The 13,309-nt window shown below is 31.8% G+C and overlaps 1 protein-coding gene across 1 annotated transcript; it reads left to right on the top strand.

Annotated features, from left to right (window-relative positions):
- Positions 1 to 10,161: 10,161 nt before the first annotated feature.
- On the top strand, positions 10,162 to 13,308 carry LOC103132721 (carcinoembryonic antigen-related cell adhesion molecule 5-like; the record flags this gene model as incomplete). Its single annotated transcript, XM_016667553.1, has 6 exons — positions 10,162 to 10,528; positions 10,818 to 11,102; positions 11,344 to 11,610; positions 11,822 to 12,100; positions 12,442 to 12,702; positions 13,295 to 13,308. Coding segments are annotated over 6 exons (1,473 nt in total), but the record flags the coding sequence as incomplete, so codon positions are not given.
- Position 13,309: the final 1 nt, after the last annotated feature.

Genomic DNA, 13,309 nt, shown 5'->3' on the forward strand with positions numbered 1-13,309 from the left:
AGAAACATGCAAAGGTAATAAAACGGTTAGAATGTTTAGATACTTAAATGGCACATTTTACAAGAACAATGTCCGAGAATATTGCCTACTAGCATGTTAATGTTAGCCACAAAGTTTAAGTAAAACTCACCTTCGTGTCAGTGAATGTATAACGAGGCGAACATCTTAAAACCTTTCTCCAGCTGACTTGTTGGGGCTTCGGATCGATGTACAAACCTTGGCCAAGCACTGCAAGCACCTAATGTAAATGATATTTGTATTGGATCGGAAACAATCGAGCCGCTTTACCCCGAATGCGGAAGCTGAGGTGCAAAGAGCCCATACTCTGAAATAAAACAAAGAAGTATTTGGTCATCAACTATCAAGCATCCCCTCCTAGTGGTAAAACTATGTTATTGCAGGATAAATCTGACACGTTTTACTGACAAACTTAAAAAAAACAAAGCTGCAGATTTGACATTTGAGTCACTAAAAGTGAAAAGTTTAATAAAGATACTGTCAAAAGTAAAGTTAAACTATTTCTTATGTGCTGGTATTAATTGAAGAAAATGTGAAATGTTTTCTTCAGGATGCTATGGACAGGTTTATTATAGGGAGCCACATAAAACTTTTACCACTTTGTATTGAGGCTTTTTATGACATGATGACATTTTAGTTCAGGAGGAAGCAGCAGCTGAGTCCAAAGTTTCCAGGAACTAAAAGACTGGTGCTATAATTACACTCAATAAATGTCTCATGATAAATCTTCCATGGTAACAAATAATGTATAATGTAAAAGGTCTAAACTTTTGTGTCAGAGTTGAAATAGCATGACGTATTTTATTGCTGATCTAAACCACATTAGCTATTTGATTTATCTTATAATAGAAATATGTAACTTATTTTATCAATTTTTTTTTTTTTTTTTGTAATTCAAAAGTCATGAATGAATAAGTAAATAATACTATCACTCAAAAGAGTTGTATGGCACCTTTAAAAGGTCTAAGTCTCAGATTTAATAAATATCTAAAAATAGTTTTATGCAAAATTGGGGCTTTTCTGTTACAGATGAGCGTTGAATATTTTCAATTTACAATTAAATCTTGAGAGCTAAGTGTTAATGAGAGAACAATGACAGAATAGAAATACAAACATTTGTCGTACATTCATAAATCTTTACTTTCAAGTACACTGTCAAGTTATTCAAAATCCTAGAAAATTTTAATTTAAAATCAGTAATTTCACCAAGAAGCTTGCTTTTGTAATTAAATATGACAGGCATCATTTGAAAGACAACAAAACAATTTAAAGAAACACAATGTTTATCTGTTTTCATTAATATTTTATCAAAGAAATGAAATTTAACTTTGGATTTAACGTTATTTAAATCCATGACTTTTATCTAATGTCATTCTCAGTACTCAATACTGTCATGATTGGTGGTTTCTAGAAAACCCTGACTGCTTGTTTAAAAGATTACTTTAGTTAATTATTTTCCTTTAGATACTTGTATTTTTGCTGTTACTTTTTTAGAAGTTTTAACTTCTAAAAAAGAATCCAAAGAGAAAAATTTGTTAATAATTAATAAATTAATGTTTGACAGTTTCACTTCATGTTGCTGCTGTTGTCAGGTCCTATAGCAAACAGTGTTAAATTCAGTGGTGACTGCATGCATGTTTCCCCATTTCTGGTTGCTTCTGAGCTCCTGCAGCTTAAGCAGGCACAGCTGGTTTCACTCTGCTTCTTAATGAGTAGAGTATTAAGCTGGGTGTGGAACTAGTCTCAGGGCTTGCTTGCCAATTAGGCACCAAGTGTAGTGCAGTTTTTTGATAGTGGGAGTTTGGTATACATGCTATCCCTTGTTGCTGGATTTGCTCTCTACACTTTTATTGGGTGGTGAAATAGGGGTGTTGTTGAGAACCAGTTGTTGGTTCTTTCTTTGTCTTCCAGCTGAGTGGGACCTTGTATTTGAAGACAGTAGGTCCAGTGTCAGGTTAGTCCAAGGGTGGGCAACTCCAGGTCTCGAGGGCCGGTCTCCTGCAACTTTTAGGTGTGTTTCTACTTTAAACACAAACAGCTGTTAAGTTCCAATAAAGTTTCCATTGTTTCCATTCCAAAAGAAGGTTATCATATTGGTGAATAACTCACAGCTGACAGAGATGTGTACTGGGTTACTATTAGCACTGCTGATAGGATTGGACACATGACAGCTGTATGATCCATCATCATATCTGGTTACACTGATTATAGTCAGCTTGGATCCTCCATCAGTATCAGTGATCTGAACTCTGTACCTGGCTGAAACCTCAGAGCTGCTGTTCATCCAGAGAAAGGAGAGAGAAGATCCAGAGGAGGAGCAGGAGAAGCTGACAGACCCACTGAACTCAATCAAGTGGGTAACTTCTTGAGTAACCTTTACATTAGAGACTCGTTCTATGAGTGGAAAAAAACAAAAAGAAAGAAGTCATACATGACAATGAAGTACAATTGAAGAAAAATTACATCAGAAGAGAAAATTATTACAAAATTACACTATGTATTTCTATGTAAAATTCCATTTTAAATAGGAAACTTTATGGTGACATTTTTGTTCTCCACAGCCAAGCAAGCACTGTCAGTGTTCAGTAAAAGAACATGTTTTACTAGTTAAACTAGTTTCATAAGAAAATGTATGTCTCAACTTGCATTCATGTTGCAGACATAGTCATGCGAAAAATATTATGATGTCCTATTAAATGTTTCAGGAAGTGATAATTATTTTCATGCTCGATTCACATAGTTTGCTCTAAATACATGCAGATGCAAACCTCCCCATGTAGTCGAGGAGAGGGGAACAATTTGTAATAAATTTTTGTTCTCTTTTCACCAGCAAACACAATGATTGTGAAAATGATACGCAAACATATTTAATTTATTATAATAATTTGTATCAGCCCTCGGTACAATAACAAGATATTGTGCTGTTAAACTTTTATTTTTGGATAATTTTCAGTGTATTTATGTAAATAGTAGATAGGCTAAGTAAGAAGTGAATTTTAATTGTCCTAATTCTTTTCTTCAAATCTTCCACATGTTTTGTGCAGAGATTGAATTATTTAATTCAATCTCTGCTATAATCTTGTTTGTGAAAACCTCAGACAGCCCTTTATATTCAATCATAGTGTTCACTCATACCTCAATGGTCAGAAAGAAGCATGCCACAGTTAATGTATTTTAACAGGACAAGCCTTCTTTAAAATGATTATGATCATGTTCTTATGTAATATCCCTTCTTTTCTTTTTTACTCTTTTAAGCTAGAATAACTTTAGTGAGTGTCCTAATTTATTATTCACTGGAGAGTTTGTTGTTTTACAACATTTAAAATACAATAAAAAATAAGTAGGTTTTCATAGGTTGTTCCTTTTTTCAAATAACTAAAAGCAATATGTTTCTGTTTTGTACTTTTTAAAAAGTTAGCAACTACATCACAATGGATCTGCTTGGTTGACTGGATATTAACTTTAATTTGTGTTTCCAATATTTAGAAAAAATGCCAAAGCTCAATCAGAGTCAGGAAAAATGGGTATGTATTTTTATAGCTCTATTACCCTCTCTCACATTAGATGAATGATTTTATACTATATTTGGGCATAGGTTTAAAGTAAATATTTTGACTTGGGTCCACCAAAAGTTACCAAGGTAAACACTACAACAACTTGTTAACATTATTTTTAAAAATGTATGGTCACAGCATTTTCTTTTATGGACCTTCTCTGTTTAACATGGAGCTCAGTTTCTTTCATCTGATTATGTAGTTTTCTCTACAGCTGAAATTAACTCAGTTCTGCAACAGGATGCTAGTAGTGTCCTTTATTTTCCACAATCTTTATTTTACAAAATTTCTTGGCAATATGGACATTAATTAATTTTGTCAGAGCTGAACATAATTGGTAGAAGCTGAACAGATGCATCAGAGGCGCCCCAATGAGTGAATGTAGCCCAGTACTGTTTTAAAAAGTGACCTCTGACCGTTGCATTAGCATCAAAAGCAAAAAAAAAATCCACCTGTTTTTCTATTTAAGTGACATGTATGAAAAATTGTCTACCATGTTTTCCAGAACAAGAACATGAGTGTGAAAACATGTCAAACTTATATGATAGAAGGATATAAAATCTCCAGTTTTTCTTCATTGAAAGGTAAGTTCTGAGTTATTTCTGATTATTAGAAGAGGAAAGTTAGAATTTTCAGTGATTATTCTTTCGCTGTTATTAAAATATTTACATTCAAAAAACATTACTAATTAAAGAGGATCCTTAATCATCCCTCTAACCAGTTTTTCTTTTTTTATCTTGCATATCATCAGATATTAAGAAACAAAGATATAACCTTATGGAGAAGGATGAAAATAGTATTAGTACTCTACATTTATTTGGTAAATCTGAATAAACAATAGCATTTTAATGTTCTTTTATTTTAGATGTTTACACTTATTTCCATTGCAAGTTTCACAGTCATGTTAGCAAAAAAAAAAGGGTTTAGCTCAGAAATTATATTTATAATTTTTAATGCTTTGGTCAGAGTCTATGTTTGCTTAAGAGTCATTTAATTAGAAAGCATGCTAATTTGTGTTACTCTGGCAAAATGTGGAAAGGATGATTTACCTTTTTTTGCTAAATAGAAAAGGTTTAAAATAACCATTCAATTTTATATTGTAATCTCTGAATTTATACCAGACATCAGTTATCTGTAGTTAAGCAATAAAAGTTGCTGAGTTCTTTGTTTTATGTATCTAAGTAATAATAACTTAATATTTATTCTTCTTTTGTATATTGTATTTTGCTGTTGATTAAACTGGTTGCAGGTCTACTTGTGAGTCTTTGGCACTTCAGCTTTATTTTCTGCCAAAAGCCACAAAAAACAAATTTAAAATAAATATGTTATTCTTATTCACATTAAGTAATTCTATTAAAAATGCATGACATATTCTTTTTATCTCTGTGAACTTATGAACCAAAAATATTTCTGCTGCCCTTAATCAATTCTGTCTCTGTGTGTGTGTGTGTTTTTTTTTTTTTGTGTGTGTGTGTGTGTGTATTTCAGTTTGTGTTTATTTGACTCCTGATACAATTGTAAATGACTAGATCTTTAGACTAGTTAGGTTAAAGAGATAACAGCAGAGATGTAAAAAAAAACTATAAAACTGAAGTATTGAAAAAATGCTTACAAAATTACCAAAACCAAACTCTTTGCTTTGTGATAAAGTGAGCTAGTAGTTATTCAGACTACATGTCTATTTGATCAAGGGTTTAATTTTTTTATTCAAGGAAACTGAGATAACCAGCACAGATGCTGTATATAAGTTTAAGATTCTCAATGTTGCATAATTAACAACTATTTGTTGTTGAGATATTTGATCTACCTAGTTGTTTATTTATTTATTTTTCCCAGTAGACAACAGTAGTAAAGAAAGATATGCTGTGTGACTAAAGATAGAGCGAAATGGAGGCAGACATTCTGCAATGAAACTCTTGTAAGATGAAAGCAGCCAATATTATTGTGTACATATAATTCTTCAAATAGATTTTCTTTCTTGTAAAATAATAAGTACAATTAAAAAAACAGGGAAATTTTAGAAGTCCATGTTTTGCTCTTCTACATACACCATGGTTTTTGTTTCTTTCCAACAAATCTACAAAATGATGAAAACAAAAAAAGCATAAACAGAGTTTTGCATGGATTCAATGCTGTTGGTAAAGTTTTGACTTAATGCTCCATCATTCTACAAATGTTGACAGGTTTTTGTTAATGTATGTTTAAATGTACATTTGACATGACCATGCTATTATAAAACTGTTTCTTGAAATGAAACGCACAAATTGGCTAGGAGATTGTTCAGTGTTGTGTACGTAAGGCAACTCTATTTTATCTACTGGAGGATTTTTGTCTTACATTCAATGCAAAACAGCTTCCTTATTGTACCAGCGAACAGATTTCTGGTTCTGTATTTATCAAGTTTTATTATTATATTGTCGAGCTCTTTATGACTTGACAGCATTTCTGTGTTGGAGAAAATGACAACTGAATCCAAAGTTCACAAAGCCTCAGAGATCTGATATGACTGTGTTTCATATAATCTACCCAGTTTTAGGAACAATCATGTTTTCAGTATCTTGTTGAAGTGAATTTATGCTGTTATAACATTTAAACAAGAAAGTGTTTAGTAATATACTAAACATTTAGTGTAGTAATATAAATAAAATCATTTAGATTTTTATTTTACATAGACTGATTATATAAAGTAATAAATACTTTATATAATTAAATATATAAATATACTACTAAATGTATGTACATTTAGTATATTACTAAATGTTTAATAACATACTTTTCTGTTACAGATTTTTATCTACAGACGTTTTCTGTTATTAAATCAAAATAATGTATAAAAAAAACAAATGAAATCCACTGTACTTAATAAATGTCATGTTATTCCATATCAGATTCACTAAAACGTCAAAATTATTTAGACTGTTAATATTCTTTTGCAATTTTATTGCAAATATGGAGATATAATCTTTATTTACAGTGAAACTGGCAATGCATCCTTAGAAAAATGACATATTCATCTTTAAAGTAGGTATTGTATCCCTTTATGTTCATTTAGGATGTTTTTTTTTTCTAATGTATTTTCAACATCTCAGCTGGAGAAGCTTTTTATGCCACACCTCTTCCTCAGATCTTTTCTGCTTTTCCCTGTTTCATTACCAAAGATCTCAGTGAATTATTTTCCATCTATTTTATCACATTATCGCAAGCATTATTGTACAAAATTACTAATAAAATTGGTACAAGTAAAAGACCAGATAAATCAAAGTTTACTTTTATTACATTTAACTAAATTGAAGTTTTTCTGTTTGCTTAAACTTGGAAATAAAAATAAATCAATGGCACGAGAAGTTTGTGGTCATAAACTGTCAAACATTACCTCCCAGTGGTGAAATTATGTTATTGCAGAACATTTTACTGTGGCAAACTAGATAAAAGATGAAGCTGAAGATTTGACATTTGAATCACTAAAGTGAAAAGTTAAATAGAGATATATTGTCAAAAGTAATATATCTTTTGACAATATATCTCAGATATATTGTCTATTGAGACAATAGAGACAAAGTGTCATATCTCACATGAAAATATGATATATGTCTTATATGCTGACATTACTTGAAGGAATTGTGAAATGTTTTCATCAGGATGCTTTGAACAGGTTTATTATAAGGATCCACATGAAGCTTTACCACTTTGCTTTGAGGCTTTTTATGACTTGATGGCAGCCGAGTCTAAAGTTTACAGGAACTAAATGATTACTGCTATAATTGTGCTCAATAAATGTCTCATGACTAAACCTTCCATGGTGACACATATGTGAAATAATATTTAATCTAACAGGTCTAAAATGTTATATCAAAGTTGAAATGGCATAATAAGTGGCACCTTTAAAAGGTCTAAATCTCAAATTTTATAAATATCTAAAATTAATTTTACGCAAAATCAGGGCTTTTCTGGTACAGACAAATGTACCAGAAATAAATTTACAATTAAATCTTGAGAGCTAAGAGAGAGAGCAATGACAGAATAGAAACACAAGCCTTTGTCAATGATCCATAATTTTTACTTCAAACTGCTGTTACTGTGATTTTGAATATTAAGTTATTCAAAATCAAGGAAAATTTGAATTTAAAATCTGTTTAATTTCACCAAAAAGCTTGCTTTTGTGATTAAATAAGGTAGACATAAAAAAAGATGACAAAACAATTTAAAAGGAGAAGAATATATTTTATCTGTTTTTAACATTTCATTACAACATTGGCATGTATAATTTTATTTAAATCCATCACAATTATTTAATATCCTTCTCAGTATCACCAGACAAAGCTTTAATTGCATCAAATCCATCACTTAAGTTTTCCATGTGTTATCTTTCCTTTTTATAATTTGATAATTAATGTTTGATAAAGAGCTCCAGTACTTTGAGCTTAGAGGGCCTTATTGCCTTATCAGATGCATGTAGATATAGATAAATAACTGATCATTAGTCATTTTCGTTTGTACTAAATATAATCAACTTAAATGTTTGCAGAATTTGATTTAATGTCCATCTCTATCATGTCTACCTTTGTCTCCCAAATTAGTTGTGCAGAACCTTCAGAATATTGGTCTTAAACTTGATTCATGGATATATTCATGTTTAAAGACCATTTTATTAAAATCAGGGGACAAAATACAGGCTTCTATCAAACTTCTTCATATTAACTCTTAAACAATGTCAGCTTTTCAGAAAACCAGAATGCCAATTTTTTAAAATTTTGATTTTTAATTTTTTTTTTTTTTCTAGAAATTAGTGTTTTTGTTGTTACTCAGTTTTAACTTCTAAAACTATTTCCAAAAGAATCCAAAGAGGAAGATTTGTTAATAATTAATAAATGAAGGTTTGACAGTTTCACTTCCTGCCGCTGCTGTTGTCAGATCTTAAAGCAAACAGTAGTCAGTGAGGGAAAGACGCACTGCCTTGCACTCAACAAAATAACATGAAAACATCAATTTTATTCTTCATCATCTCTGGAATTATCATAGGTAAGTTTTTATCACTAAAAGTAAAAGATGAAAAGATCTTCATAATGTTGGTTAAATCTTTACTGTCCTGCAAATCTGGTGGTGTGCACTGTTAATTACTGAGGTTAGTGTAATTCTTATATTTTAAAGGTGCAATATGAATAAAGTTTAACTTAGACAACCTAATGAGAAAACACTTAATATGCAAATTCTGTTTATATGTAACATAAGCTGCAGCAAATGAGATCAAACAGCATGAACTTTAAAATTTAGAAATTTTTGTTTTAAAGTTCTCTACCTTGCAAATTATTTTTAACTATAAAATATTAAAAAATGTTCTGCACAAAAGTGTATGATTTTAATAACTGGTTTTCAAATTTCTAACCACATGCAACTCTGCAGAATCTCAACACCTAAAGAAAAGTGACATTTAGAACTCATCAAATGTCATAAACCGTAGTGATAATACTTTTTTACTGCAGCATAAAGTCAAATGTACAACAAGTAAACAAATCAAGATGTTTCAAAGCTGACCTATGCATGTGAAATTTTTAATAAAAATTTAGCTTTATTTGTCAAACAATTTAATCTCTTTACTCTGAAAAATTCAGGGTATTTTTTTGTTGTTTTGGTTTTTTTTAACTTATTTGAAATGTTAATATTTTTACATCATGACTGAAGACACACCAGGACAAGGCAGTTTTTAGTAGCCTTTAGCACAATTTAATATATTTTGGTCCTCAGTGATTTATAAACTAACAGAAATTTTAAAGTCTATTCTCTGACCTACTGGAAGCCAATGGGAGGACTTTTAGTACTGGATGAGGTTTCTGAACATTGAAACAAACAAACAAAAAACTTATTGGAATTATATGAACTCAAATTGTGTTTTTCAGATCATAAAGAGTTTATATTAAATACATGATTCAGTGAATTAAAATAACTTAAATGTAATATTTTTGGGACAAAAATGGAACCACATAGTGCTTTCCTTGTTCTTTGACTTCTTTAGGAGCTCAGTTGTAAAACATGAGGTTTGTTACCCTCTTAACAGTAATAAATGCATCCAGACATTGTTGATGTTTTAGTGACAGTATCAGAAAAATATTACTTCTTTGTTCTTCTCCAGATTATGTGTGTGAATACTTGAATCTGTAGCTTACTGGGAATACTTTTCCCATTGTGTGTGCTTACAGAAAGGATGTTGTAGTAAATTCACAAAGTCTCATGTTTCTGAATATTGAGTTACCCTACCAGTAAGAAGAAAAAGTGGATCAGGCTAAGAAAAAAATTTGGTAAGAGATTCAGTGTTGTGAAGGGTTGGCAGACTGAAGAGAATTGGAGGGTCCTGATGCTTAGTGTTGACAAAACAGGGAGGAGAAACATACACAAAAAGCAAGCACTTAACCAGTCAAACTATTTATGAGAGACATACAGGGAGAGAAAACAAAAATTACAAATATTGCAAAATTTGACAATATTGGGATTAACTATAATAGGATGAGAAGATGTGGTCAGTGATTCTGAAAATGAATTCTCCATTCCTTTATTTCTGGGGCTTCTTTGTGTATTTTTGTGTGTTGTTACATGATCACTGAATTTCTTTATTAAAATCTTTCCTCCAGGTTTATCTAATGGAGCTGGTGTGTTACCAGATGGTCCTCTGATTGCTTCTGTTGGAGGAACAGTAACGTTCACAACAAACTTGAATCCAACAGAGACACCATTTTCATTGGTTCAGTGGCAGGCTGATCCTGGTTCAGGACTTGAACTCATAGTTTTCTCACAGACTACTGGAGACACAACTGGACCAGGATATGAAGGCAGGATCACTCTCTTCAGATCTACTGGATCTCTGGAACTCAGGAATCTGAAATTCAGTGACAGTGGAGAGTACATAGTAAGCGTTCAAGATGGACTGGTTCAAAAGGTAGGACGCACCATACTGGACATATATGGTGAGTGGATATAAAACCTCAAAGCATAATTACTACAGTTTACCGATAAAATGATAGATCCTTGATAGAGCTGCTGACAGCTCTATCAAGGATATTAGGATTCTATTATTCGACATAAAAACATTTCTTTATATAAAACCCAAATATATAAGCCATAAACTGATCAGTGTTCTTTTCACATTTTTCAATTTGTGAAAAGCAGTCTTACTCATTTGATTTGATCCTGATGGTTATTTTCCCTTTCATAGATAGCCACTTTAAGCTGGACGTTTTTTGTTTCCTCCAACAGATCCAGTCTCCAATGTCAGAGTCTCCCCACTAAGTGCAGACTTGATTGAGTTCAACAGTTCAGTCCGTCTGTCCTGTTCCTCTTCTGGATCTTCTCTCTCCTTCCTCTGGATGAAAGACAGCTCTGAGGTTACAGCCAGTGACAGAGTTCAGATTAACACAAATGAAGAAAACTCCACTCTGACTATAGTCAATGTGACCCGAAATGATGAGGGATCATACAGATGTTGTGTGTCCAATCCTGCTAGTTCAATTATCAGTGATCCAATAAACATCTCTGTTAGATGTAAGTTGTTCATCAAAATGCTCAACATTTGATTAAATCTGCTGCAGTCATTATATGAATGTAATGTGAAAAGTCCTGCTCCTTTAATATTTTTTATCTATTAACTTTATTAATACTTCATTTAACCGCACATTGTAATTATTTTAAGAATTGCATATGAACATATAATATATGCATTTTCTTATCATTACTTTTTCAATACAATTAAATTTTCTTTACTTTCTGCTGTTTATACACTCAGATGGTCCAGACAACATACAAATAGAAGTGTATCCATCTAAGGAACATCATGAGAAAGGATCAGATATTAATCTGATCTGCTCTGCTGACTCATCACCTTCTGCTGAATATCTGTGGTTTCTGAATGGAGACCAGCTGATCAATAACGGTCCGTTGCTCCGACTGGTGAATATCCAGATGAGTCAGAGTGGAAACTACAGCTGTCAGGCCTTTAATAGCAAAACCCTGAGATATCAAACATCTCAGCCTTCACCTATCTCTGTACATGGTAGGTATGACAATGTTTTCAACAGCTCTACCTCTGTTTTTTATTAGTAATGTCACTAAGCACTATCAGTTAATTGTCCTCAAAGCCTTTTGTAGAGATACATAGTTCACATCTTCTGTAATGAGTCTTTTCTCTTTTGATGAAATTTCTCTTCAGTTGTACTTTATTTTCATGTAGGACTGATTTTTTTTTTTTTTTTTTTTCCACCCAGAGCGAATCTCTAATGTAAAAGTTACTCCAGAAGTTACCCACTTGATTGAGTTCAGTGGGTCTGTCAGCTTCTCCTGCTCCTCCTCTGGATCTTCTCTCTCCTTCCTCTGGATGAACAGCAGCTCTGAGGTCACAGCCAGTGACAGAGTTCAGATCACTGATGGAGGATCCAAGCTGACTATAATCAATGTGACCAGATATGATGATGGATCATACAGCTGTCATGTGTCCAATCCTGTCAGCAGTGCTAACAGTGATCCACTACACCTCTCTGTCAGCTGTGAGTTTTTCCCCAGTACTATAAACTTCTTTGGAAATTAAAACAAAGGAAACTTTATGAGAACAACTCTTATTTGTTACTATTCCTGCATTATTTGGGAAAATATCAGAAGCACATAGTTTCAAATTAGATCAAGTAAGATGTCATATTTATAAAAAAAAAGTTAAATATGGCAAAATAATCACTAACTTTTAATAATCCAATGAACTTTTAATATGCTCTTCTTTTTCAATTGTTTGTAATATTTATTTTGATGGAATTAAACTAACACTACACTAAAAAAGCTGCTATGATGTTAATGTATAGAAAGAATGAATAATAATTGTTCCTTACAATTACAGATGGTCCAGAAACAGTCAACTTAGAATCACCTTCTCAAACATATGCAGAAGGGTCAAACATCCATCTGTCTTGTACATCTGACTCCAGACCTAATGCCACTTTTGACTGGTTCCTTAATGGAAAACATATGTTTGGTTCTGGATCTCAGCTTGAACTCCTCAATGTTCAGAAGAATCAGAGTGGAAACTACAGCTGTCAGGCCTTTAACAGCAGAACCTCAAGATATCAAACATCTCAAGTTTCAGCCATATCTATAGAGGGTAAGTATAATATAGTAAAAGAAAATGTGAAAGGAAAAATAAAAACTGAACAAAATGTTTAACTTTTACAACTTATCTCCAACAGCTAAATGCCAGATAAATGAGAAAAGGAATTTTATTTAGTTATTTTTTTAACTTTTAAAACAGTTTGTGTGATTTTACACCAGTAGCTCCAGTTCATCCTGTACTGCATTCATTATCAAGTATCTCTTTGTATATGTTTTGTCCTGGTATATTTTTCTGTGCTTTACAGATTCCCCATTTGATTTATTTTTTTATAAATAAATAATGATTTTACAATTTCTAAACTATTAAAATAGCCTACATTTATAGTAATTTTGTCTGTTTTAACAACTTCAGATATAGTTTAGATTTTGAGCTGATCAAAAATAGTCTTGATTTTATAAAAGCAGAAAAATCTTTAAGTCAAGCCATTCCTATGTTGTTATTTTAATTTTGTTTTCTCATATTGCTAAAAACTGCCAACACCTACAGTATGAAGACCAGCTTTAAGAGTTACCATAAATTTAGCACAACCTTGTCAATGTGTAACAAATACAATGTAACTACTATGTTTTCTACTTTATTTCAGATGCTAGTAAACCTG

This window comes from Poecilia formosa, unplaced genomic scaffold, assembly GCF_000485575.1.
Source record: "Poecilia formosa unplaced genomic scaffold, Poecilia_formosa-5.1.2 Scaffold1243, whole genome shotgun sequence".
Classification (NCBI taxonomy): Eukaryota; Metazoa; Chordata; class Actinopteri; order Cyprinodontiformes; family Poeciliidae; genus Poecilia; species Poecilia formosa.